This window comes from Kogia breviceps, chromosome 20 (assembly GCF_026419965.1).
Source record: "Kogia breviceps isolate mKogBre1 chromosome 20, mKogBre1 haplotype 1, whole genome shotgun sequence".
Classification (NCBI taxonomy): domain Eukaryota; kingdom Metazoa; phylum Chordata; class Mammalia; order Artiodactyla; family Physeteridae; genus Kogia; species Kogia breviceps.
In genome coordinates this window covers 9465587-9493538 of record NC_081329.1, presented here as the reverse complement: position 1 = coordinate 9493538, position 27952 = coordinate 9465587, and the positions used below count along the sequence as shown (strand labels likewise).

Below are 27952 nucleotides of genomic sequence, written 5' to 3'. Positions count from 1 at the left end.
TGGGGAGGCTCCAGGGCTGTATCCCCCTCCCGAGCCACATGGACTCCCTGGGTGGGGGGCACACAGAGAGACACACACAGAGATACAGAGAGAGACACACACAGAGAGAAACAGAGATACACACAGAGATACAGAAACAGACACAGAGATACAGAGAGACACAGAGAAACACAGAGAGACACAGAGACACACACACAGAGATACAGAGACAGACACAGAGAGACAGAGACACAGATACACAGAGATACAGAAAGACACACAGATACAGACACAGAGAGATACAGAGAGACACACAGAGATACAGAGAGACACACACAGATACAGAGAGAGAGACACACACAGAGATACAGAAACAGATAGAGAGACACAGAAACAGAGATACAGAGAGAGGCACAGAGAGACACACACAGATACAGAGACAGAGACACAGAGACACACAGAGATACAGAGAGAGACACACAGAGATACAGACACAGAGAGATACAGAGAGACACACAGAGATAGAGACACAGAGAGACACACAGAGATAGAGACACAGAGAGACACACACAGAGATAGAGACAGAGACACACAGATACAGAGAGAGAGACACAGAGACACACACAGATACAGAAACAGACACACAGAGAGACACAGAGAGACAGACACAGAGATACAGAGACAGAGACACAGAGACACACAGAGATACAGAGAGAGACAGAGACACGCATAGTTACAGAGAGACGCAGAGATACAGAGATAGAGACAGAGAGAGGACACAGAGAGACAGAGACACACACAGAGATACAGAGAGGCACACACAGAGAAACAGAGAGAGAGACACAGACAGAGACACACACACACAGCACACACACACGCAGAGGTGACCTGGGAGCTGTTCGTAGGGTGAGAGTTCGGGTCGGGAGTATGCAGGAGGGAGTTGGTTCATAAAGATTTGCAGGCAGGGCAGCAGAGCTGAGGCAGTGCGGGTGTGGATGGCAGGGGGTGTGCTGCCTGGGGCGGAGGGGGCACGATTCCCAGCCTCCATCCAGGTGAGCACCCCGCTAGGAGTTCTGAGGGGTTCATCCCCTGGACAGGGGACCATTTGGAAAAGATGGTGAGCAGGTGAACATCTGTGGGTTGGATGCTGTGTAATAGCCATTGCCACACGGAATAAATCACTTCTATTCACTTTTTTCCTTTCTGAGGGGAGGGGAGGAGGCCCCATGGGCGTGGCCTCAGTCTGACGTGAGCAGAGAAACACGGGACCCAGGTCACACCCCCAGCGAGGCCCCACGTGTGCTCTGCGCTCCTGTGCCCTTTGTGGTCCAAATTCGGTGAGCACAAAATCGACGTCCCTGACGGCTAAGTTCTGTGCTCGGCTTCGGGAGAAGCTGTACTTTTCTTTCCTTCCCCTCCTTCTCTCCCCACTCCCTTCCTTCCTTCTTGTTTCTGTGAGCATTATGTCTATTTAAAAATCTATGAAAATGTTCAGTGAAAAGTGTTGGTGTGTTTGGTTTGCCCTGGAGTTTGTTTGGTTAAACTAAGACGGAGCCTTTCCAACAGGACTCATACCGTAAGGTCCTGTGAGCTTTTAGTTTTTCCTTCCTGGATCTCCATGTGGAGATAGAACCTCCCTAACGTGAGGTCACTGGGAAGCTCGTGGTTTTAGGCGACGGCGGACCCAGCGCCAGCGGCCGTGAGCCAAGAGGATTCCTGCGTCCCCCACATCCCCGGGCTCTGTCCCCAGGCCCTGTCCCCGGGCTTGAGGTGCACTGGCTCCCGCTGGGCTCCGAGCAGACGTCCAGCCCTCATGCGGGACGCCGGGTGCCCCTGACCTACCGTGGCACAGTCTCTGGTGCGTGCGCTCGACGGGTCCCAGCTGGGTGGGTCGGGGGCAGGCTCAGCCTGTAGTCTGTCCCCCAACTTTTTGTGACTGGACAGCACGGAGGCCGGGGTGGGAGTTGGGGAACCAACCCCAGTGCTGTCTGCCTGCAGTCCCGCGGCCGCCGGCAGAGATGCCCCCATCGCCTCGGTTCACAGCGAGGACACCGAGCTTGTCCAGCCGGAGGGTCGGAGCCGAGCAGGGTCTCCCCGGACTGGCTCCCGAGTCCAGGCTCCCAGCCCCCTGCTCGCTCGCCGTGCTGCTTCCTAGCGGAAGGGGCCTTGTGGGGAGCGCGCTGCCTTCCTCACCCTCAGGACCCAGAGCATCCCCTGCTCGGGAATACCTGCTGGGAGGGGCGGCAGGTCCCGTCCCTCAGGGCGTCCACGGCGCTCTCCCTGCAGGTCCGCAGAGAGGCCAAGATGCTGGAAACCTCGCTGGAGCAAAGACTCAGGCTATTTCCATGAAATTTAAAAAAAATCAAGTGACTGGGGCACTTCCGTCGCCGCCGAGGCTTGGAGGCAGAGTCACAGCTGCACTTCAGGGACCGTCTCTGTGCCCGTCTCTCCGGGCTGCTGCTTCTACCGCGTGTGTCGTCTTTCTGTTGGAAACCACTGCCTGAGTGCACAGTGAAATCTCTCATTAGGCTGCTTAAGTTGGGAGATGACAGTGAGAATCCTCACAGCTCAGCAGCCCAGGTTGGCATTATTTCCTGCTGCCCGTCTGCCCGGGAGGAGCCTTGTGAAAGCGAGACTTGTCCTCCATCCCGAGGTCAGTCGTGGGCCGATCGGGCTTCATCCTGTCCCTGAAGACACCTGGAGGGCAACCGGTGCCCAGAGTCGGGGAGCAGGCTTCCTAGGGCTGCTGGGAGGTCCAGGGGCTGCAACTTCAGTGCTGGGTGTGATACCTGCATGGAGTGGAAATCAGGTCACGGACACCCAGGCCCCCCAAATCCAGAGGCAGATCCTGTGTGTGTGTGTGTGTGAGCTTCCAGGAAGGCAGTTTCCCATGGATGCTGATTTTGGAAGAAAACAGTCCCTGAGTGTCGTGGTCTGACTGAAATTCATACACAGTCCCCCACACACGGACCGAGGCACCAGGGGCCTGGGTTCCAGCCCCAGCTCTGCCTCTGGAGACAACAGCTGTGCTCTCTCAGCTTCTCATCCTCGGGCAGGATGACCAGGATGGCTGCGAGGTCCATTTTGGCATCCTGGGAGCTCTCTGAGGGTGAGCGGTGGTTGTTTAATAGGATCAGGCATCAGAGTAAGAAAAAGCACAGGCATAGTCTTTCTTTGTTTTGTCCCACACGTTAGCAATGGGAAACGAGAAGTCAATTTGACTCTGTTTTGTGCATTTTCAGTAGAAACAAATAGCATTAATGAGATTTGTCCAGCATGGTTTAAGGTGAGTAAATGACGTGATTGAGAAACCCGAATCTGTAAGACACAGAAAGCCACGTGGCCGTCAGGTCCCGCATGCCTGTGTGTCCCACTTGTTCTGGACAAGCCCGGGCAACGTGCCAGCAGTGTCTGCGAGGGACGGTGCTGGGGTCACACAGAGGGGTGCACGGGGGGCGCTCTGCTCTGACGCCCAGCTCCCTGGCAACTTGGGCCCTGTTCTCACCGACCTGGCAGGTCCTCGGGCTGCTCTGGATTTGGCTGGTTCATGCTGGGGGAGTGAGGCAGAGCCTCCGTCCTCAGTCAGTGGTGAAGGATGTAAAGTAACATGGGAACCCTCATCGCCCTGGGAGCCCCGACCAGTTTCTTCTTCCTTGCTTCCTCCCAGGGCGGGGATTTGCACTGTCTTCCTCCTGCAGACCCATGTCTGTCCTGCCCAGCAGTGCCTGTGGGGTCCTGGCACCGGGTGCAGGGCCGCCCAGCGGCCCCACCTGCTTCCTTCTCGGGCGTCACCCAAAGCTCGGCACAGCGGACGTGGTCCGTGTGTCTGTGTCATGTCACAGCTGGCCTGGCGCCGATGTGAATCCAACGGGATGTTAAATACACACTTGGGTATTTTGATTTACTTCTTGGGAGAGGACACGGCAGCGGACATCGCCCCCGTTCTGTGTGCTTCTGAGGCCCCGAATCCTCCCGTCCTCCCTCCTGTTCCTTCCCTGCAGCCCCCTGGGGCTCCGTGTGTGTGTGTGTGTGTGTGTGTGTGTGTGTGTGTGTGTGTGCGTGTGCGCGCGCGCACCTTGGTCACGTGGCCGTGCACGTGTGCATGCGTGTCCCCTTGTTGTGACTTCACAGACCAGGATGTGGCCGGTGCTGGTTGAGGGTTTGTTGACTGAAACAGAAGCAGTCGTTTTACGTTCGCTGTCAGGAGCCGGCATGTCTCCCCGTGGAGAGAGGTTTGGTTGTCTGCTTACCGTTCCAGTTCCTCCGGGACTCGAGGTCCTTGACCCTTGTGGTCTGAACGTGTCTGTCGTAAATGGTTTGGAAACCGCACTGCAGTTTCTCTCCGAGAGGGTGAACTGCCTTGGTTGGCATCACTGAGCGTCGCGTGTCATCTGTGGGGCCAGGGTGTCACCAAGGGGCTTCCCTGGGCCTCATCTGGGACCCCGAGAACCCGGAAGGTGCCTCTGCAAAGTGAGGCTTCCCGAGTGAGGTTTGCTTTCCTGCTACCGTTCTGGAAGAATCCAGGCAGGTGTTGGTGGTGTCAACACCCATAAACAGGGACCTTGGTTCACGGGATGCTGAGGAGTGCGGGGCCAGCCCTCTCACGGCCCGCTGGTTCACACTCATTCTTAGACCAGCGCGTGAGGAAACAGGAAGAGCAGAACAGAGAAAGAAAACAAAGCAGGACGCAGGCATCTGGCCCAGACCCAAGGGTTTGCTGACCCGCTGGCTCGAAAGGGCTTGAGGAGACGGTCAGCCGCCTCCTTCATCCTTAGAAATTAATCCTTCACTCAAAACTGTTGAAGATTTAGTTGAAGGAGGAAGAAAAACCACCGGGCTTTCGTGTCCATTTCTCCCCTTAGAACATGTGTGAAATTAAGCAGCGAATCAAGGCGTCCTGGGCCGGGAGGGGTCCGGCCATTGAATCCAGCTGCAAAAATCAACCCCTGGCTGCAATTCAAGGTGACGTCAAGACACCGGCAGTCTCCATTTGGCTTTGCCCTGAGTGTTATTTCGAGGAGGTTTGCGGTCCTCACGTCCTTAGATCTTTCGCTGCAGCTATGGATGGAATCTGCGTTTTCCTTCTCTCAGGCTGTCGGCGGGGTGCCCAGAGGCGTCCAGGGCCACCCTCCCCCCGGCCCTGACAGCGTGTTTCATCCTCGCAGGTCCCGGATCCTCTGAGCCCAGGAGCGAGGCGGACGCGGCAGCATGGACCAGCCGGGCCCGCCGGCTCCCGCCCGGGAAGGTAACAGGTTGCAGGCCGGTGGCGGGGCAGGTGAACTGGGGCTGTTTCCCAGGCGCCATGCCCTGGACATCACTAACCCGCGGCCTCTGGGGTGGGGCCTGGGCTAGGAGCTCCTGGGGAGGAGGGGGGTCTACCCAGACCCTAGGGGGTGGAGGCCTGGGGGTCCTGGCCGAGCCCCTCCACCCGTCCCTGCGGTGCCCACACCAGTGTCTAGAGCCTCCCGTGCTTACTTTCCCCCGACCCGTCAGAACCCCCTGGAGGCGCTAAGGGGGGTGACGGCCCATTTCAGAGACGAGATTTAGGCCGAACTCTGCGGCAGAGCTTAAGGCAGCCTCCTTTTCGGCGCCCTCCAGGTCTGCCAGGGGTTCTGGGGCCTGTTTCTGGGCCACAGTTTCATCTGAGTGTGAGTGGCTGGCCTTTGGGGTCTTCCAGGCTAGACCCGACTTTGACTGTTAGAACTGAAAGTGAGACAGAGCAACACCGCTCAGCACTTTCCATCCCTGTCAAGGAGGTGATGCCCAGACAGTGCTGTGCAGCGTGGCCCCTGTGGCCTCTCGGGGACAGGCCTGGGGTCCCCACAGCCCCCTGTGCGCTGGGCGTTCCTGGTGCTGGCCGCACGCTCCCGAGTGTGGCCCGGGCAGTGGGCTCCCCCTCCGACCCCCCGACCGCCCTCCCGCCCCTTCCTTCCTGGCCTTTCACTGAAACAAGCCGTCGCTGTCTTCTGTGCCGTTTCGCTGTTTCTAAGGGGCGCCAGCACCCTCGGCACCCGTGCGGCACAGCAAGCTGCCGGGCTCCGAGGTGCTCGGGGGCATCAGAATACAAAAGGCAGGCCCGGAAGCACCTGCACCTGGTTTTTAGGACTGTGGGTGACGTGCGCGCTGCTCAAACCTGGTGGCAGGTGCTTTGTCCTTCCAAGACACAGGGTCTGCTTTCCGCAGAGGAGGCCACGCCTGCCTGCCTGCCTGCCCTGCTCTCGGCAAACGCCCGGTGTCCGCCGGTGCCCACCCACCATGGTCTCGGCCTCCCAGTCACGGCCCGAGTTCTGCAGAAATGCCCGTCCACCTTCCCCCCCAGAGGCACCTCTGCGCTTGGTCCCGGGAGGAGAGGGCCTGGCTCAGCAGCACCACGTGCTGGCGGGCGGCCCCGCAAGCCTGGGACAGGCCTCGGCCCAGGGCGCACGGCCAGACGCCCGGGCACCACGAGGTGGCAGCCAGGCCTGTGCGGGGACTCGGTTGGCAGGAGGCCGCGTCCGAGGTCCAGCCGCGGGGATGAGATGCTTAGGCCTGTCTGCCGAGAGGGCAGCTTACGTGTTCTGCCCACTGGAAAAGCAGAGAAGAGAGAAGACGGTACCTGTGTGGGGTGGAGGCTAACTAGCTGATTGCGGTGATTATTTCACAGAGTACAGGGGGATCAAACCATCCAGTCCTGCGCCGTAAATACACAGTTTTTATTTGTCACTCATACCTCAATAAAGATGGAAGAGGATGGGCGCAGAGAGCGAAGGGCCCCTCGGGGGGCTGGAGGGGCGCTAAGGGTCCGAGCAGGGTTCACCGCCCTTTCCCACGAGTGCGCTCCGTCCGCTCCCCGCGGCGGGCCGCTTCCCACCCCACCCCTTCCTGCTCCAGCACCAGATGCTCCTGGGCCCTGCTTTCCTGCTGTCTCCACGTTCGCGAGGGGCGAACGTTGCTCCCGGGGCGCAGCCGGACCTGCCCGGCTGTTCATGGGTGACTCCCCCGACCCTGTCCCCAGGCAGGGCCCCTCTTAGCTGGGACGTGACTCACAGCTGGGACAAGGTGGGACCTTCTACGTGGCCCACCTTCTACGTGGCCCGCCTGCGAGGTTTCCTCCGGGGAGCCTGGGGAGGCCCCGCCGACGTGGTGTGTTGAGGACGCCGGGAGGGGACCAGCTCCATCTCCCCGGGCCAGTGGCTGTTTCCTGACTGACAGCCCAGGGCTAAGACCGCAATTTAAACATGTTAGTACCATGCCTTAAACATGATTATACTCTGATACAAGATTTTCTGGGTAGTTAACATTTGTGACAGTGAGCAATGGGGATGACAGCCTGGCGTCGTTTTTGATGATTCAGTGATGCTTTAGGTATAATTTCCCCCCTTGTGATAATGAAGCCGTCCTCTTAAAAATTCCCTCGAGGGACTTCTCCAGTGGCGCAGTAGATAAGAATCCACCTGCCGATGCAGGGGACACGGGTTCCAGCCCCGGTCCGGGAAGATCCCACATGCCGCGGAGCAACTAAGCCCGTGCGCCACAACTACTGAGCCCGCGTGCCGCAGCAGCTGAAGCCCGTGTGCCTGGAGCCTGTGCTCCACAACAAGAGCAGCCACTGCATTGGAGAAGCCCGAGCACCGCGGCAAAGAGTAGCCCCCGCTCGCCGCAACTAGAGAAAGTCCGTGCACAGCAACAAAGACCCAGTGCAGCCAAAAATAAATAAAATTAAATATTAAAAAAAAAATTCCCTTGAACATGACAAAGGGGCTGGAAATCACTGAGGTCCGTTCTCCCCAGCACCACTGGGACACATGTGTTTTCATCCGTTCTGTCTTTTCCCTCATATTTCTTTTCTGCATAATTGCGGCCATTGAATTTACATTTTTAAGATTGTTGAGTATACATTTTTATGTCATACTTGAAACTTTACAAGTATTTTCCATGTCACCACATAGCTTTCACAGCTGTCATTCTCAGTGGCTGCATAGTATCCTGTGCACAGTGTCATAACGTGTTCAGGTGAGGTAACTCTATCCACGTCCATCGTTACCTGTCATCAGGCACCTGTGCCTTTTCCAGAAGGTTCCTTGGCGACAAGTCAGATCGTCCGGGTAAAGCGGGATTTGGGAGGAGGTGGGGCGGAGCGGACAGGCCTGTGGCTTCGAGGGCTTTGCACACGGCTGCTCGGGTTTGAGCGTGGTCCCTGAGGTGCGCGAGCGGATGAGTGGGGGCATGTGTGCATCTGTCCAGGCCTCGGTGTCCTTCTCCTTTGGGGATAACGGAGCTGGAGCAGCCCCGCCCTCAGGAGGTAACATCCGCAAAGCTCTTAGAGGCGGGGGCCCTGGAGGCTCTCAGAGAGTCAAGTTAGAAGATGTTCCGGGGTGTAAACACCGTATTACAGGATGGTCCAGGATGTCTCCGTATGCAGAACTCAACACTTTGATGATGGTAAAGTCACTACCAACTAAAGCTTTTCCATAATTAATAGCAAAACCCAAAAAAAGTGGGTCATGGTGGGGAAAGGACGTCAGTAATGTCACCATGTTCCCGCTGCTTCGGGACAGTCCTCACCAGGTGCCCGGTGACGGTGACAAGCTCTGGCAGAAGTGAAGGGCGACGTGCCAGCGGGTGACAGGGGGTGGCTCTGTTCCGGGACCCTGCTGCTCTGGGACCTGGTCCCAGCTGTGACACGCAGAGCCTAGAGGCAGCAGAGGATGGGCTGTGAATAACCCCTTGTTGATGGGGCTGTTGGCAGCCTGGTGCTTCTTAAAGCTCTTCTTCATAACAGTAAAAGGAATTAAGAAACAAAAAGCCTTCATTTGAAATAAAGAGAAACGTATCTTGGGTTAAGCTTGCATATTATAATCAGCTGTGGTCTTACAGGCCCCAGGAGCAATATGCCTAGCTCCGATCTCTGAATTTACAAATACTCTTTTATTTTTTTCCCTGAATGTGTTAATTTGTGGCATATCTTTAAGAGGTGTTAATGGGTTTTCAGCTGTCCTGGAGGGTTGTCTGCTCACAGAGGAGGGATGACCCCTGCAGCCAGCGCTCTCCCACTGGGAGTGCCAGGGAGCCCAGCCAGCCCATCCTGATTCCCGGGGCTCCTGGTCAGTTGTGTGGACTGTGGCCTTTGGTGCTAACTTCTGCCAGGAGTTGCAGGCTGCCGGGCTGGGCTGGGACGGATGGATTTCTCCTGCCCCGCCCCCGCGTTCCCTGCAGCTGCCTGCCTTTTTCTTTCCTTCTTTTTTGCTAGATCGTTAGGTACTCAGTTAACTCACTGAAATAAACCGGCGAACACATATGAGAGCAAAAAGATCTCTTCAACAGAAAAATAAAATTTTCCAGTACGTTTTCCAAATACGGTTGTCATCATTTCCTTAAATTCATGTTTGCCAAATACACGTGACAGGGAAATAATACCAATTAAATACCCTGACAAAAGTGATGGGGAAAAAATAGCTTACGTTTTGACTCAGTAACAGCAAATCATGCTGGGCAGTGTTGAGATTCTTGAGAGCACGGACTCCGAACTACATGCTGGGGTTTTCTCTTGTCAAACCTCTTGTTTGAGATTATATCGTACAACTGCCAGAGTTTGAGAATTAGATAAAATATACCTACAGGTGAATTTATGAAAATTGTTAGAAAAAAGCTTTACAATATCTTGCACTAAATAGGCTCTAAAATATCTGGGAGGGGACAGAACAGAACATGAGCCATGGGACCTGAGACACAGGCTCTCCCGTGACCACCTTCACCCATTTCTTTTTAGAACAAAGTATTTGTAAGTGTAATTTATTTAGTATTTATATACATAATGTACAGAAAACTCAGGTAGACACAGAGGATTTTAATGCCATTTCACATTTTAATTTCCAGCATATGCATTTTTTTTCCTGAAAAACGTTGTGTTTTTTGGGGGGGTTTTTTTGCGGTATGCGGGCCTCTCACTGTTGTGGCCTCTCCCGTCGCGGAGCACGGGCTCCAGACGCGCAGGCTCAGCGGCCACGGCTCACGGGCCCAGCCGCTCCGTGGCACGTGGGATCCTCCCGCACCGGGGCACAAACCCGCGTCCCCTGCGTTGGCTGGCGGACTCTCAGCCACTGCACCACCAGGGAAGCCCCTGAAAAAGATTTTTAAAGAAAGTCGCCCCCTGGTGATTTGAGATTATGGCAGGTACAGTGTTCTGATCCTTTAAATTCAACTTTTTTTTTTTTTCTTTTAAAAGTCTGCATGAGGGATCTTATTGTTTGTCATGTAAAAACCCTTATATCAGCAAATCCTTGCATCCCCTCTCACTTTCCCCCAAAGAGAGCAGTGTTGGAAAGAATTCTCATGACCAAGGTGACACAGGTAGCTCACAGCTGTGGATTTTAACCGTGAGGATGGTATGCAGCCCGCTGGGGTGAACAGAAGGGATGAGATCATTATACTGATCGCGTAGCAACTGCTGAATTAAACGTTCTCCTCGCCTGGTGGTTTATTTCGTGTTATTCCAAATTGATTTTTACTAATGTGGTTCTGAGTCCAGGGTGGAAAGTGTGGGAAGTGCTTTTTTTCTCTTCCTTTCTGTCTCTCCTGCTTTTTTCTTTCCAGACTGTGAGTTGTGGGTCCTTTTGAGAGGAAACCCAGATCACTGCCCCAAAGCCTGATGACAGGCACTCTTCCCAGTAGAAAGGCAGCGGGCCAGCCCGGCAGGGGGGAGGAGGGCGTGTCCTGGCGCCACCAGCACCTCCGGGTGCCCGTCTGGGCGCTCATCGCTGGCTGACTTTGGCCGCTGTGTGTTTAGGAGCGCGGAAGCCGTTTTCCCGGTAACAAACGCTAACACTGTGGTTTACGTTGCCTTAAACTTCAGAGAATGAGGTCAAGTACGACACTAACAACAACGAGGAAGAGGAGGGGGAACAGCTGGATCTCGACAGCGTAGATGAAGCTCCAGAAGCAGACAGACGGGCTCCGGGCGCCCCCGAGGCAGGGGACACGGGAGCAGACAGCCCCGTCGCCAGCACCGCGGCCGGATCAGGTGCGTCCTCCCAGCCACCAGCCGGCCCACCTGCGGGTTGGAACGTCCTGGGGAAGGTGGGGTCCGGGAGCCCGGGATTTGTGATGTTTCTGTGATACGATGTGAACTGAAATGACTTAACTCAAGTTTGGCCGAGATTCTCTTCTTTGTTTTCTATTTTCCGTGATTTTTAGTCTTGTCTACCTTACCTTTCTATTTATATTTTGGAGCAAACAGGTATTGTTATTTTCTAATAAAAATGGCCTCGCCAGTTTGTCACTGTGTTGCATAAAACATTTTTTCAAAATAATGCCATTTGAGATGAAATGTGGAAGTTTAATTTATATTTTAAAATTTGGGGGTGGAGTTGGTGACTTTTATTCACTCACCGGTGGTCTGGTTGGGACCGTCACCACCTCTCCACGTGGTTAGTGACCCCCCCACTTCTGGCAGCTTGTCACCCATTCGCCTCATTGGAGGAGCCTCCCTGGCCTCAGCCAGGCCACGTGCCCCGCCCCCAAGGTCGCGCTCACCCCACCGGTGCCCCAAAGGACAGTGCTTCCAGGCCTGGGGGTCACCCGGGGGCCCCCGGCCCAGCAGGGCGTGTCGGCCGTGCCCTTGACGGCCGGGTGTCTGCCACGGTCTCCTCTCACCCTCAGGACCCGAAAATGGGACGGGAGCGGACAGAGACTCCCCGGCGGAACCACTGAGACCCGGGGTCCCGACGAGAGTCAACCCTTACTCCGTCATCGACATCGCACCCCTCCATGAGGACCCGCCGCCGCCGCCGCCGCCGCCTCCGGACCCGGAGGCCGAGGGGGAGGGCGGGGGCCTGCACGTGCCCAGCGGGTACTCGGTGCCTGTGCCCTGCGGCTACGCCGTGCCCTCCGGCCTGCCCCTGCTGCTGCCCGCCTACTCCAGCCCCGTCCTGACCCCCGCGGGCCCCGCAGGTAGCGCTGCCGCACCTGTGCCTCACCTCGCGGGGCGGGGGGTGGGGGTGGGGGGAGGGCAGAAGGTGCTCTCCGTCTCTCAGGGCAGACTGCACACCTGGGGCGTGTGCGTGCGCGTGCGTGTGTAGCAGGCACCCCGAGGACCCGGGAGAGGGGGCAGGAGTCGGGAGAATCGGGAGGTTCCTCAGGAAGCCGGGCAGGTGCAGGGAGCCTGTCCCCGCACCTGTGATATCGGCTGTCGGGGGCCGGGGTGCTGAGGGGGCCCAGCTCCGTGACCGGGGTTTTGGTTTAATGAGTCACGGCTTTCACCTCCACTTAGCTGGAAGGGGCAGGCGTGGAGCTTCGAGGACGTGGTTTAAGCAGCCGCCTCCGTCATCTTCGCAGATGACCCTTGGCTGCATTGCTTCGGCATCAGCTGTTTCTGCAGGGCTTGAGTTTTTAGGTTTAAAGGGAGAGTGTGTGTCTCCCCGAAAGTCACATGTTGAAACCTAAGCCCCAAGGTGATGGCGTCAGGAGCGATGAGGTCATGAGGATGGACGCCCCCATGCATAGGTTCAGGGCCCTGATAAAGGACCCCAGAGAGCCCCCCGCCCTTCCTCCAAGTGAGGACACAGAGAGGTGGTCTATGAACCAGGACGGGACCTCACCGGACACCGCATCTGCCGGCCCCTTGACCTTGGACGTCCAGCCTCCAGGCTGTTGTCCATGAGCTGCGCAGACTGCGGTGCGTTGTGGGAGCAGCCGGGGCCCCAGCGTGCAGCTCACCGTTGTCCCGGCCGAAGACCGGACAACGAAGCTCCCTCCTCACCCCCCACCCCCCGCACGTCCAGCTCAGGAGGGCAGCTGAAGACACAAACCATCCCTCCTCTGGAGAAGTGCCGTCGGTTCTGTTCAGAGCCCAGAAAGGCATCTCGGCTGCGTTTTCCCTTCTCTCACCTGCTCTGCTTCCGTGTTCCTTCTGTGCTCGGGACGCACCGTGAGGACTGTCCCCGGTGTGGACGTCCTGATGGGCAGCAGTAGCCCCGAGGACACTGGCGTCACAGAAGCATGATCAGGACATACCTGTGTGAAACTTCAGTAAGAGGCCTTTTTCCCTCCCAGTTAAGACAATTGAGGAAAACAGGGAGTTTGGTTATCAGATATCACCAACTTCAGTACTTCCTCCTTGAGAATCTTTTGAGCTTGTCACGTAGACACATTTTCAAGTAAATCACAATTGCAAGTTCCCATGAAATCTTAAGAAACAGGAGGTAATTGTGGTGTTTCTCTAGCTTGGTTTCTTTGGGCACCGTTTTATTTCAGGTTGTTTCATAAGACCCTTGGGTGTCACTCTTCATCATAATCCTATTTTGAATACATTTGATCTAAAAACTGAAAATCTTAAATCTATCAGTTGATCATCTTTACAATAAGGTAAACCTCTCATTGGTAAGAAAGGAAAATATGAAACCATTTTGAGGATAAAAAGCAACTTCCCCGGGCTTCCCTGGTGGTACAGTGGTTGAGAGTCCGCCTGCCGATGCAGGGGACACGGGTTCGTGCCCCGGTCCGGGAGGATCCCACGTGCCCCGGAGCGGCTGGGCCCGTGAGCCATGGCCGCTGCGCCTGCGCGTCCGGAGCCTGTGCTCCGCAGCGGGACAGGCCACAACAGTGAGAGGCCCGCGTACCGCAAAAAAAAAAAAAAAGCAACTCCCTCAACATTTCTTTCGGACGTAAAACAATGTGAACTTTTTCTCTTTGCTGGCAGAGACACAGGAAGGAACAGAAGACAGCCAGTTGAATTCCTTGAGTTCTGAGGATCCAACAAACAGGTATCTGTACTAATTTTCCACAGAGTCCCTGACCTTTTCCTGAAATGTCATGCGCAGTGATTCCGAGGCTCTCACTGCCCAGGCCCCTCCCCCGCCCCTTGGTCTTTCTGTCCTCCGGACCCTCTGCCCTCTCGCCCAGGGACCCCAGATCGGGTCTTCCTGAACACCAGGACTCTTTAAGACATTAACATTATGCTTTGCAGAAAAAAGAGAAAACTGCCACAGAGAGCTGGATGACGCGCCACTCCTGTCTCCCTGCCAGAGACGTTCAGAGTGCTTAACCTTCTAAAGGTTCTCAGAATCCCGAGGGGGTGAAAGGATCTTTAACTTTGTCTAACCCAGCTTTCATCTAAAATTCTTGAAACTGACTTGATTATAAGACTTTCTTTCATGCCACTTGCCTTCACAAATGCTGTTGCATCTGCTAGAAATTCCCAGGAAAATCCCCTCCCCTAGGCAAACTCCTACTCACCCTTCAAAACCCAGTTTAAATGTCTCGTTTCATGAAACTGTCCTCTGCGCTTCCAGAGCTGTGTGCACACACCTGCATTCTAATTGATGGCTTTGTGCTCTCACTGTTATTTCTGTGTCCCTTTCTGCTACTAAATTGAATTCTTCAAAGACAAAGACCAGGTTTTACCAAGTCTTAGAGCACCTACCACCTAACATGGGAACATGCTTGGTGCATGGTAGGTGTGTTTATTTTTTTGTTTTTAAACGGCTCTATCAAGTTATAATCCCCATACCATAGTACATTTCACTTATATAAAGTGGATCATTCTGTGGGTTTGTATATTGCATTATTCGTTTTAAAATTGTGGCAAAAATATATACCATAAAATTTGCCATTTTAAAGTTTAAAATCTGCTGGCATTAAATACATTTACATTGTTGTGCAACCATCACCACTATCTACTTTTGAAACTTTTTCATCATCTCGAACAGAAACCCTACCCACAATCCCTCCTCTTCCCAGCTCCTGTAACCTTTATTCTGCATTCCATCTCTATGAATTTGCCTACTCGGGTAACTCATACAATTGGAATTGCACAGTATTTGTCCTTTTGTGTCTGGTCCGTTTCACTCGGCATCATGTTTTCCAGGTTCATCCATATTGCAGTGTATGTTGGAATTTCCTTCCTGTTTAAGGCTCAGTAATTTTCCATTGTGTGTATATACCACATTTTGTTTGTCTACCCATCTACTGATGGACACTTGGTCATTTCCACCTTTTGGCTACTGTAAATAACGCTGCTGTGAACATTGGCGTACAGGCATCTGTTCGGGTCCCTGCTCTCAATTCCTTTGGGTACATACCTAGGAGTGGAATTGCTGGATCACACAGTAATCCTATGTTTAACTTTCTGAGGAACAGCCAAACTTTTTTCCATCACAGCTGCACCATTTTACATTCCCACCAGCTGTGTGTGAGGGTTCCAATTTTTCTAAGCTTACTAAAAGTATTTCCTGCTTTTAAAAATCATCACTCTCCTGGTGAGTGTGAAGTGGTATCTCGTGGTGGTTTTGATTTGTGTTTCCTTGATGACTAATGATGTTGAGCATCTTTTCATGTGCTTATTGGCCATTTGCATGTCTTCTTTGAAGAAATGTTATTCAAGTCCTTTTGCCCATTTTTGAATTGGGTTTGTTGTTGTTGGGTTGTAGGCATTTTTTTATATAGTCTCAATATTAACCCCCTATCAGATAAGTGATTCATGAATTTTCTCCCTTTCTGTGGGTTGTCTTTTCATTCTCTTGGCAGTGTCCTTTGAGGCACAAAAGTTTTAAATTTTGTTAAAGCCCAGTTTATGTATTTTTTCATATTATTGCCTGTGTTTTTGGTGTCCTGTCCAATAAATCAAATGTCCTGAAAAAACCAATGTCCTGAAGCTTTTTCATCGTTTACTTCTGAGAGTTTTATAATTGTAGCTCTTAAGCCAGGGGGGTGTGTTCTGTAGAGGTCTGGTGGGTCCTGTTGGTTGATAGTGCTGTTTACTTCCTCTGTTTCCTTATTGATCTCCTGCCTGGTTTTTCTATCCAATATGGAAAGTGCTATACTGAAGTCTGCCCTGTTGCTGGGGCTGAGAGGCCCAAGTCTCGCTTGGGTGTGTCCGTACAACCCATCATCGTTTGGGGCACATAGTGGACCCTCTGCAAGATGTGAGAAACAGGAGGACGAGTCAGGCCTCTTGGGACAGGGACTGCATTTCTTCATGTCCTGTTGCACTGGATGCTGTGCTAGACATGTGGTGTGTGTGTGTGGTAGGCGTTCAAATGCACTTATTTACATGGTTGTGGAGGAAATCTTGAACCTGGCGTATCCCGTAATGCTACCTGGGAAAGTGCCCAATTTGCACCCACAGTGACTTTTTAATCACTGGAGGGATTCTCAACATCCTGATGTTCTGGTGTGTTTTCTTTAAGTGAAGATCCAGTCCATAAGGAGGACAGTGCCCTCGCCCGGTGGGTTGCAGATCCGGCCAATACAGCCTGGATGGAAAGTGAGTACCCCGGCCGCTGGGAGCCTGGACGGCCACCCCTGAGCCCCCCGGGGACAGTGTGTATTTGTCAGCCTCAGCCAAGTATTCTCCTGTCCTGCGTCCATGCACCTGAAGTACTGACCCGAGCTGACTGTGTAGCTGCTTCCCCAGGGCCCCGTGAAGCTGTCCCTTTGTCTCCCATCACATCATCTTGGCTCTCTGCATCCCAGCATCTCCCTCTTCCTGATTGATTCTTTCTAGTACAGATGTTGGTTTTTGTCATAAAAGTTAGAGACTTGGGGACTGAAGCGTGAACAAGGCATTCTTTCTTGTTAACCCCAATGAGATGTTTTCTCATGGTGCCATTTTGAAAAGGCGGTGGTGGATGCTTAAGCCAGGCCACTGACCAGATGGTACAGCAGACCTTCTGTTCCATGTGCAGTGTAGAATGCAGAGCTAGTTTTGGTTTTTATTATTTTCTTTAAAGTGAGGCTTTTCTAATGATCCCTTTTACTATCCACTGGCTCACTAACTTCTGTGTAATTATCTTACGTGATTGACTTACAAGGTAGGACCATCTTAAGCTCCTAATTATTAAATTCTCCCCTGGAATGTTTCATTCCGGTTTTAATTATGACGTTGTCAAAACACACAACTCAGCATAAGTAGATGCTTTTACTAGGGGGCTATTACCTCCGGATCACTACAGGGTTAAGTTGTCACCTCACTATCCTCACGCGATTTTATTTCCCAAGTAAAATCTGACGTTCTCCCGTGTCTCGTTTTTATGAGTAGAACAGCTGTATTTGAAAGTAAGGTCTGTACATCAGCAGCCCCCCACACCGTCTAACGGGGGTGCAAATACCGCGGTCGCAGTTGAGAAACCTTATTGCAGGACAGCAAGCCTCTCTGACGCGGGAGCTGGAGCGCAGCACGAGAAGAAGCGGGGTCCTGGGAATGTGGGGAGGGGACGGTGGCCGCACGTCAGAGGAGGGCGAGGCTGTATTTATGTCATTTTGGCTCCCATTGGTTAGTAACCGGTCACCTTCGTGGGTTCCAGGATCGAGGACCCTACAGTTTGGTTGGCTTCCCTGTAGAGCATGGAGCTCTTAACGAATATGTGCATGAACTTCAAACCCTATTGCTCTCCTGTAGGACCACTGACACGCATACGGAGTATCTGCCCGTGGAGGAGCCCTCCTTTTTTTTTTTAAAGAAGACACCTTACAGTTTCCTAGGATGCTAACGTTTCATGTAATGCAGATGGAGAGGTTTTGTCCTCAAAGCTCAGCATTTTTATACGTGCGTGGGGCCACGTTTCCTCTGCAGGGGTGAAAAATGAGATGAAGCCATCGGTTGATTTTCAAGCTTCCTACCCGACAGCAGCAGTGAAGCTGTCCCTGTGTTTCTGAGACTGCACGCCACCTTTGTAATTTTTGTGTATCAGAACACATCAACTGCATAAAGTAAAAAATGTTTATAAAGAGCCATGTAGACATGTGTAATTGAATGCAAAATAATGGAATAAATTGGCTTGGAGACCATAGAGCTCCTGTTGGATACATTTCACAGCCGCTTTGTTTAGAGATGTCCGTCCATCCCAAGGAAATGTTCTGCCCTAAAAACAGTGCTCATGCTTTGGTAAGGCCCCACGGGTCATCCTTATCATAACACTAACTTCTTGAGTAGCTGTAGCATCACAGGAGCCTGTAGCTCCGTGAAGTGCAGGATGTTCTCCCTGGGTCGCGGTCGGTTTTTAAAGTTTCCCTTCCTTTTCTTCCAGATCCGGAAGAAGCCATTTATGATGACGTGCCAAGAGAAAATTCAGACTCTGAGCCAGGTTTGATTTTTGTCTGGGGTGGAGTTTTATGAGATGCAGTTTACCGCCTTTCCCTCTGGATGTAGGTGGGCAGGCAGAAACCTTAGGTGCACAGCTCTGTGTGTCTGTAATCACGTTTTGTAAGGTTACGGTGTCTCATCGATGTTGTGTGGTACAATTGTTTTATTTTTTAAACTGAACTTACTGGTTCACTTTTTTTTTTTTAAGAAGATGTTGGGGGTAGGAGTTTATTAATTAATTTATTTATTTTTGCTGTGTTGGGTCTTCGTTTCTGTGCGAGGGCTTTCTCTAGTTGCGGCAAGCAGGAGCCACTCTTCATCGCGGTGCGCGGGCCTCTCACTATCGCGGCCTCTCTTGTTGCGGAGCACAGGCTCCGGACGCGCAGGCTCAGTAGTTGTGGCTCACGGGCTCAGTTGCTCCGTGGCACGTGGGATCCTCCCAGACCAGGGCTCGAACCCGTGTCCCCTGCATCGGCAGGCAGATGCTCAACCACGGCGCCAGCAGGGAAGCCCTGTGCGGTACAGTTTTGTGTGTGCACGTGTTTATATCCCAGCCCTCAAGGTAGGGTAGTTTTCTCGGTTACCCTAAAAAGAAGCAGGAGGAGTTAAAGATGTGAAAAATATGAATGGAAAGGGAAGAAACACGGAGGCTTGAAGTGCCAGCATGTCTCTAATAAATGATATACAGGGAGTCATGGAGGAAGGAGTTACTAAGAATTTTCCAGAATTACAGATGTAAGTTCCCGGATTGTAGAAATACGAATTCAAAGCAGGTTGAGCATGAATCCGCCGCGAGGCGTGTACAATTCCAACTGCCGAGCCCAGCCCACTGTGACTATCTTAACAGCAGCAGGAGCGAGGGCGCAGTCACCTGGGAGGAACTGCAACTTAGGAAAAACAGCAACTTCTCGACAGGCTGGGACGCAGCAGGATAACGTTCCCAAAATGCTGAAGAAACTTCAGTGTTCCAGCCCATAAAGTCTTGTCCTTTAGCAAGAGAGAAACCGGCAACCTCAGACGCAGATTGGAGAGCTTGACTGCTTGTAGACCCTAGAGGAATAGTTCAAGGAAAGGGGTACTGAACCCCAAAGAAGGCAAGAAAGAGTAGTGAGCAAGTGAACTCACCCCCTCTGATCCTCCTGAGGGTGATAGCACAAACTTAGAGCCCCCTTTGCCCGAAAGGCGTGATGCAGAACACCCCCAGTGAAATGTCAGGAAACCACGCCTGGTTTGTTTGCGTCTCGGCAAACAAGCCAAAGCCCATCCTAACCCTGGAGGTTTGTCTCTAGAGTTCGGGTATCTCTCAACATTGGCTGGTTCTTTAGATGTCTTGTCCCACAGAACCAGGCGAATAACACAAACCATACGCTCATCCTGGTACATGCTTAGAAGGTATTTGGTACCGTGCCTTCCAGTGTTAAAAACTCCCGATAGGAGGGAACTTTCCCAGCCTACTAGAGGACATGTTCTTAACACCGACAGCAAACTTCCTAATTAAAAGCGTGGATTCATTTATTCATTCCACAAATGCTTTGGACGCTGTCAGGTCCCCGGCACTGTTAGGGCCTCAGCTAACGGAGGCCTCCTCCCGAGATTCCTACACGACAGGAGACCAATGCTTACCTTCGGCCCTCTTTCCCCGTAAACCTGCCAGGTCCTTAGAATAAGTGTGCTCCGGGGCAGTTATTTAAGTACCTGCTGCAAATAGCGTGGAGACTGAAGGCAGGTTGCTTTAGAACCAAGTTTGAAATGCATTTTTGAGTAATTGATCCTCCCTGGTAGACCTTTCCCAGCGCAGAGGGGCTGATCTGGGGTCTCAAAAACCAAACGGCAACAAAAGGTGGGCTGGCGGTGCCCCTGCCAAAGGTGACAGCGGTTCTGTTAGACCGGCGTGTCCCCTCTGCAGGCAGTGCCTTTGGCATTGTATCTGGCGCTGTAAACAGATGTGCTCTTCACTAATTCTAAGATGACTCTGATGTGTGTGATGAAGACATTTAAATACAGTAACAGGTTATGGGTACTATGGGCTAGTTTTAGCACAAAAGCAAGAATTATAGTTGTTTGCGGTAAGCTTCACTCGCATTCATATTTGAATATCTCTGTCATCCATCTGTCTGTGACCTGTTAATCTGTCTGTATGTCTAATCTGTTTCTATTCCACACACTTATCTAAAGATAAATTTTCCTTTGTCAGAAGTTCTCTAGGGGCAAGACATCATTTGGTATCATTGTGGTGGCGTCTCATAGACCAGTGGTCGTCAGGACGCGGATGGGGCTGGGGGTTTATCAGAGCTTTGTCACCGCACGCCCGTCCGTCCGTCCAGCGCCTTTCCGGGGTGGGGGTGGGGAGGCCACACCTGAGGTCCCGTTCCTCCAGGCTTTTCCGAGGTGCCAGCTCGCAACGATGTGGTCAGATGAGGAACATGCACAGACAGAACAATAGCCGGTGAGGGTCTACGTTTTAAATTTCCTTTTGGCATTTATGCATTCAGATGAGATGATTTATGACGACGTTGAGAACGGAGATGAAGGTGGAAACAGCTCTCTGGAGTACGGGTGGAGTTCGAGCGAATTTGAGAGCTACGGGGAACAGAGCGACGCGGAGAGCAGAAACGGGGTCCCCCAGCCCTTCCTGCGCGGCGACCACAAAAAGCAGGTACGTGTGCGGGCTGCGTGCCGGAGAGACAAAGCGTTCTCACGCGGGCTTGTGGACGGGACTCTACGATGCCGTTTTCATTCACGTGCTGTTTTAAGCTGTCGTTTTTGAAGCTGTCGATAGGTACTTTGAGGAAAGCAGTAGATGTTGGCAAAAGAGAAGGCGCCCTTTATTTCACATAATAGAATCTCGGAAGTATGGGAAAACTAAATTTATATAAACTAAATCCCTCCAAAGGCCCTAAGCACGTCGGCTATCTTGAGTAATTTACGTAAATAAGCATTCCCTGGCTATTTGTGTCGTGTACACATAATGCTGTCTGTGCCCGGCCCCCTGCATGGACGGAGCCTGGCCGGGTGGGACACAGCACACAGCCCTGCTGTCCTTTACGGGATGTTTTGAACCTCAGTGCTCTCAACACAAACAGGAAGATGTAAAAATAGAACATGTTACAAAAGGATGTTACAGGACGAAAGCGCCTGAGCTGCCCAGGAGCACCCTTAAAGGGAGGGAGAGTGTGTGTGTGTGTGTGTGTGTGTGTGTGTGTGTGTGTGTGTGTGTGTGTGAAGCTCCCGAGATGAGGGTCCGGGGAGAAGCTCCAGGTTGCAGGAGTGGATTCCAGGGCTGGAGGTTGTAGGGTGGGGACCTGAGAGAGGCTCTGCTGAGGGAAATCACCCCACTGAGGTGTCCGGTGTCCAGTGGTGACCGGCCGCCCCCGATACTCTCATCGTTGGGTGCTCTGGCCACTGCCGTCCACGGTCGCGTCAGCACGCTCCGTGCCCTGTCCGTGTGGGGTCTGGATGCAGGCTGCACGCTGGTGGAGGCTGTGGCTACTGCCTCGTCATCACAGCGGAATCGATAAGTCCCGGCAGCATCAATCAGTTACGCCTTCCCCTGCCTGCACCCCCGTAACCAGGCCGATGGGCCGCTGGACGTGTCCTCCGCGTCGGCGCGGCTGACAGATTCCTGCGGGCGCTCACATAGTCTGTAATCTTGTCCTGAAACTCAAGGAGAATCTACCAGCTGGTGGTGGTCGACCCAGCTACTCCGTGTTATTAACAAGCTTTCCCCAGAGCTTAGCTGTCTCTGTCACCAGAGTTATTACAGCTGAGACTTAACCAGCGAATGACGCTACAGCCGTAATTTTAAACAGAGCTGGCAACTAGGGTGACACTTGGCTTGTTCCAGCCGAGTCCAACATTCCAGGTTTAAATGAGATTTTAAATATGGCACTGCGGCCTGATTCCAGCAGGATGGGGCACCCAGTGGAGCCTTGGAGAGCGGTTAAAACGCTCGTAAATTTCGTCTTCCGCGGGCCCGGTGAATAACGTGCAAACTGGGCTGGTCGGGCGACGGCCCCTGAGCCGTGGGCACGATTACTGAGTGGAGACTCTGCGCCCTTGGCCGTCCAGCTGGACCCGTGTTCCCAGAGGCACCACCGGCAATGCCCATGGCGGAGGCCGGGTGGCCCAGCAGCGGAGACGAGGGAGGGCCAGCCCCGGGCGGCCGCGAGCGCAGAGTCCTCGCCAGGTCCAGCGCGCATCCGTCCCGGGGGACAGCGTCCCGGGGGCAGCTCTACGGAGTACCAGGTTTCCTGGTTTAAAGAGTCGTGTTTCAGAAGCTGCCAAAATAACACTGTAAGTCGTTGAAGACTCACCTCATAGCCTCAGACTTTATTAAAAAATTGCTGAGGTGTCCTTGTCTGGGTTGACATGGGAAACACTCACTAAGGAGCAGGGGCCACGGTTTGCATATTGGAGACGTTTGTGATCACGTGAGGAGTGAATTACAAGATTTCACCCCGTCCCCGTGGGCTGCAGAGAAAGTTATGTCTGTTAGGAGACTTAACAATTTGTGTGGTCCTCCCCAGATCATGTCCCCCGTCAATACAATCTTGAATTCAAGCTTCTTTTGCTTTGGTGCTGGTACAACGGAATAAGTTTATATATATTTCTACATTTTTGATCATTTTAATTTCACCAGAACGTAAAAGGCGTGATGGTGCCCACGTTTTGCTGTGCACTTACTTGCTCTTGTTTAGCATAGAAGAGTCTCCAGTCTGGCTCACCTGGAGTCTGTCTTCTGATGATGTGTTTTCCTCACTCGTGTGTTTATTTCTCGAGAGCCGGTGGGCTAGGAGGGGGTGGCCCGGGACAGTAGGACCTTGGTGTGTGAACATCACCCACCAGACGCTGCTCAAGTCCTTTCGATGTAAGATTGTCTCAAAGCACCGGAAAGAGCGTGTTGTGAAAAGCTTGTATCTCTTTGTACTGTAGCTTTCCCATGACCTAACCCGCTTAAAGGACCACTATGAGAAAAAGATGAGACATTTGGTGGCAAACGCGGTGGGCGCGGTAGAGATTCAGCAGCTAAAGCACAAACATGAACTGAAGGTAGTGTGGTTCACGCTGAAAACGTTTCTGCAAAAGCAGACTGTCCTTTAACGAGAAAACTCAGCCCCAGAGCTGGCCGGTTCTGCTGGGGTGGTGGTTCTCACGGTGCGGTCCAGGGAACCCCAGGGCCACCCGGGCAGTGGCGAGTTCCTGTCGATTCCAGGGCATCCTTCGCCTCTGTCCCCCCGTCCCCACACGTGCGGACGGAGGCCCCAGGGCGTGACCCACGCCTGCTGGGACGTGGGATCCACCGTCTGCACGCCAGACGCGAGGCAGTTTCCCCCAAGTGCAAAACAATGCACTTCTTTTGTTGTTTTGGAAAATGCAGTAATTTTTCATGAAACGTTACCTGAGACAAAATGTAATAGGTTCAATATTTTTTAAACGAATATTAATAAAAAATATTCAACGTTTTTCTCAATTTTAACTCCTTATGTAGTATAACATAGATAAAGCAGGTAAACCAGAGCCGTTTGGGCTGCTCGATGACTCTCCTGAGTGTGGAGGGCTCCTGAGACCACAAAGTTGAGAACTGCTGGGCGTGAATGTCGTGGTGTCCACTGTTTGAGATGTTTTAAAAGGGCACTGTCAAGTAACCTTTCCTTCAGTGGGATCTGGGTCCTTCTGACGTTTGCGATCTGTCCACGTGTGTGGAAAGGCGCTCAGCTGAGGCAGGTGCTCACTCAGAAACGTCTCTGGAACGTCACGGCCCTGCTGCACGCTTTTCGGTGCAGGAGCGAAGCCCCCGGAACCGTGGCACCTCCCCCGGCTCAGCGTCGGGCTGGTTCCGTGCAGGAAACAGGCGGAGCCCCTGGGATATTCTGGAGGCTGGCGGGGGTGGTTTCCAGGGGGCACGGGGCCGGTGGTCCAGGGAGGGGTACGCGGCAGGCCAGCTCAGCAAAGAGAGGGCAACGTGCACGATCGGACGCCGGGTAGAGCGGCGAGGGGCACGTGGGGTGACTCGTCTGGGGCCGGCTACGCGCCGCCGTCCTCTGCAGGAGAAGCAGGGCCTGGCGTGTTGCCGCAGCTGTGCGACCCTGGGCGGCCGTTCCCTCCGCCCGGAACCCGGCGCCTGTGTGGCTTCACCGGAGCCGGGGCTCGGCCCCCTGCAGGCTCCCTGGCCATCCGTCTGTCCCTAATTCCCTGACTCCTTGGAGGGAGCATGGACAGCGTGTGCAGCCCGGGTCTGGGCGGCAGGATCTGGACGACGGGGGGGGGAAGGGAGCTAAGGAGGGGCTCCCGGCAGCCGGGCGGGCAGGGGCGCACGGGCGGCGCGGGGCACCAGCGGCGGCTGCGGAGAAGCGGGGACGGCGGGCTGCTGTCCAGCGTTGTCAGCGGACGAGGCCGTGTTTGGGGTGAGGGGATGCAGGAGTCGGAGCAGGCAGAGCGCCTTTGCCGCGGTCAACCTGGCGGGTAGAGCGGTGGTGGGCGGCTGGGCGTCTGAGTCGGGGTCAGCCAGGCAGTGTGACCTGGACCCGGTGTCCGTCGAGGTGGCGGGTGGGCCAGGGGCGCAGCCTAAGGCGCGGGGACAGTGAGGAATTGCAGAGTCGCTCAGGGCTGGAGTTACGCGTGTCCGGCAGCAGGCTGCAGGCCCCTCGAGTGGGATACCCCCAGGGGCACAGCTCCCGAGTCCAGGGTGCGCACTCGGCCCCCGAGAGCCCCTCGGCCGGCGCCTCCCTGCAGAAACGCGCAGCCGGGCAGGGGCCCTGTAGAAAGGGCCGGCCGAGGGAGGCCAGGCGAAGCCCTGGAGGGGAGCGGGCGGGTGTTGAAGCCTCTCCCCCAGGCGAGGATCGCAGGAGGGCGGGGAGGCCGGCACCTAGACAGACCCGAAGAGCGTTGGCTGTGTCATAAGAGGCCATCTGGGTTTTCTCTAAACCATCAGTCGCTCGGTACCCAGTGGCCACTATCTCAGACGTTAGAGGCTAAAGGATAAGAAATGTGGGTGAAATGCCAAAGCATATCATCGGAAGCTTTTGGCACTAACAGCCAGTCTAAGTGTTATGCCAGGACCCTGGCTTGAGGGAACCAGGGTGGACAAACTCCCCTGCGGGGGCCGGTGGTCTTTCCAACCCTTCAGTCTCCACGGAGCAGGGGGTCTGCCGACCCCTCCCGCGGGCCGTCCCTCCATCTGTATCCCGGCAGGTCTCTCCGTCTGGCCTTTCCCACAACCATCAGTACGAAGGGCCCGTGAGCCGCTGGACCGGCCTCCGGCGGAGCCTGGGGGAGCCCGTGGGAGTGCCCAGCGGCTGAGCTGGCTGGTGGGTCTCCAGCCAGGGGCTCCACTGTTTCCTGCCGTCTGTCCGTTGACCTTGGGCAAACCGTTCACGCCTGCGGCCTCAGCTCTCCGCCCTCAGCTCCTGCAAAGCTCTTTGCAAGTGTTTGTAATAAAAACGAAGACTGACTTTTAAACACAGCAGGAGACTTTTTTAAAACTATGTTAAGGAAGGGCTCTGTTTGTAAATTTGTTTTTCCTTCTTTTTTTTTTAACCAGCAAAATCAAAACCAAACAGCCCCAAACCACACACACACACACACACTTTCACAAGAAACTTTCACAGCCAAGAAAGCTCTCCCAGATCAAAAAGCCAATTTCAGATAACGTTTCAAGAGCAAGCTACTTGACAGTATTCTTTTAAAATGGAGTAAAAGCAACAAGGAGGTTTTACCGAGCCATCCCACCCTCACCCGGCCTCCCTTCCCCACAGATGCAGAAGCTTGTGAAGGCTGCCAAGGAGGGCACCAAGGATGGCCTGGAGAAGACGAAGGCTGTGGTGAAGCGGGGCCGCTCCTTCATCAGGACCAAGTCTTTCGTGTCTGCAGGTCTGCGGCGCGCGGCCTCGGGGAGGCTGCCTGGGCTCAGGGCCGGCAGCGGAGGCTCCAGGGGCGGCAGGAAGTGGAGTGAATTCTCGCAGGGGGTGGATTTCGCCCCCCCTTAACTGGCTCCTCCCAGCAGTCGGGTGATCGGGGGTCCCCCCGGGGGCTTTCTCTCCCCCCGCAGAGCCCCTGGATTCTCAGCAGGGTCGTTGATACTAGAACACAGCCACGGGGGTGCGTTCCCAGTGCCTGGGGCGCCTGGGCACGTTTCCTGCCCCTTCGCGGCCGAGGCTGAGTACGGTGGGCTCTAAGTGGGGGCTCAGGGTCCTCTGTGCTGGTGAGAGGATTCCAGAATTCTCAGGTTTTGTGAAACGTTTCGCTCGGGGGCAGGAGCCCATGCCGCTCGTGTGTCGGAAAGATAGAGCCTGTCTGGGTGTGTTCACGTCGGCAGCCAGCTCCGGGCGAGGGTTCTCCAGCGTCTGAGCACGTCTGTGCACCGGTGCGGTAGGAGGAAGCCGGCTGTGCGGGCAGCTGAGGGTTTACGTGCGGAATGACCGTCCCATCTCTGACTTGGTCCTTTAGAAGCACGTTTCTTTGTTGCCGCTGCGAACTGCTGATGTGCAAAGCAGGTGCCGGCTCGGCGCAGGGTTGCAGATAACCGTACAGGGAGAGGACTTTAAGGTCACGTGTTTCCCCTGCGAATGGCCCAGGAAGACTGTAATTGGTCGTAAAGCCACCTGGGCCTTTAAAGAAGATGTGATCCTCACGGAGCCCCCCCAGCCTCTTCACATAGGATGGAGAGTGTGTCGGGGGCTGAGACAGGGATGTGGATTCTGGTAGAGTGTGCTCCCCAGTGGGGAGCTGGCAGCGGGGCAGGTGCCCCAGAGGGGGCCTTTAGCGCGAGGGCACACGGGCAGAGCCCCACGGGCGCAGAGGTTGGGGGTAGGGGCCCCAGAGTCTGGGGGCTGCTCCGAAATGCCGACTCGGGCCCACCCAAGACCCCTGAACCAGGATCGCAAGGCAACGGGGTCCAGGTGCACAGGGCAGGCCGGAAGCCAGCTCCAGGGGGAGAGTGAGCAGAGTATCACAGGCTCGTCCCTGGTTTGGGGGGAGGGGGACCCATTACACACACCCCTGAGCCCTGCAGCCTTAGCTTCCTGAGCCGTCAGGTGGAAAGCCTGGGCTAAAGTCACGGCTCTTAGCCCTGGAGTTCACAGGGAGGAACCAGGAGCTCTTACAAATAGTGGTGCCAGGCCCCCACCCCCAGACCGTCGGTAGACCTCTGAGGGAGATGTCCGCACACTGGAATGTTGTGGGTTTTTTAAAGACTATTTTGTTTTTTAGAGCAGTTCATGGCAAAACTGAGTGAAATGTACAGAGATTTCCCATAAACCTCTAGCCCCACTCATGCACAGCCTCCCCTCCCCACTGTCAGGTCACCATCCCCACCAAGTGGTCCATGTGTTACAGTCGTGAGCCTACACTGTCACATCACCATCACCCAGAGTCCATGGTTCACGTCGGGGCTCACTCTTGCTGTTGTACATTCTGTGGGTTTGGACAAATGGATAAGGAAACATATCTATCATTATAGCAGCATAGAGAGTAGTTTCACTGCCCTAAAATCCTCTGTTCATCCTTCCCTCTCCCCAAACCTTGGCAACCACTGATCTTTTCACTGCCTCCATAGTTTCACCTTTTCTAGTTGGACCCATACAGCCTGTAGTCTTTTCCAATTGGCTTCTTTCACTTAGTGATCCGCATGTAAGGTTCCTTCATGTCTTTTCATGGCTCCTTCCTTGTTAGCTGAATAATATCCACTGTCTGGATGGACCACAGTTTATTTTATCCACTCACCCGCTGAAGGACATCTTAGTTGCTTTCAAAGTTTTGCCGATTGTGAATACAGCTGCGGTAAACGTCCGTGTGCAGGCTTTCGTGTGGTTATAAGTTTTTGGCTCCTTTGGGTGAACACCAAGGGGCGTGACTGCTGGGTCATGTGATAAGAGTGTGATTAGTTTTATAAGAAAGCGCTAAACTGTCTCCCGAAGT

General features: G+C 53.9%; 1 protein-coding gene across 12 annotated transcripts in view; it reads left to right on the top strand.

Annotated features, from left to right (window-relative positions):
• Positions 1 to 27952, top strand: part of ARHGEF10 (Rho guanine nucleotide exchange factor 10) — a 92047-nt gene that overhangs the window by 9758 nt on the left and 54337 nt on the right. For 9 of the 12 annotated variants that reach the window (XR_010838438.1, XR_010838439.1, XR_010838440.1 and 6 more), the window contains exons 1-9: positions 5173 to 5224; positions 10811 to 10978; positions 11617 to 11907; positions 13655 to 13718; positions 16143 to 16219; positions 17982 to 18038; positions 20530 to 20693; positions 22970 to 23086; positions 25792 to 25906. Coding sequence is in view for 7 of the 12 variants with exons in the window: in XM_067022457.1 (XP_066878558.1) it covers positions 5188 to 5224; positions 10811 to 10978; positions 11617 to 11907; positions 13655 to 13718; positions 16143 to 16219; positions 17982 to 18038; positions 20530 to 20693; positions 22970 to 23086; positions 25792 to 25906 (1090 nt within the window). In the remaining 5 variants the exon portion in view is untranslated. Of the gene's footprint in view, positions 1 to 5144; positions 5225 to 10810; positions 10979 to 11616; positions 11908 to 13654; positions 13719 to 16142; positions 16220 to 17981; positions 18039 to 20529; positions 20694 to 22969; positions 23087 to 25791; positions 25907 to 27952 lie in introns of those variants that run through there. The other 3 variants (XM_067022455.1, XM_067022459.1, XM_059049087.2) reach the window with 2 other exon arrangements.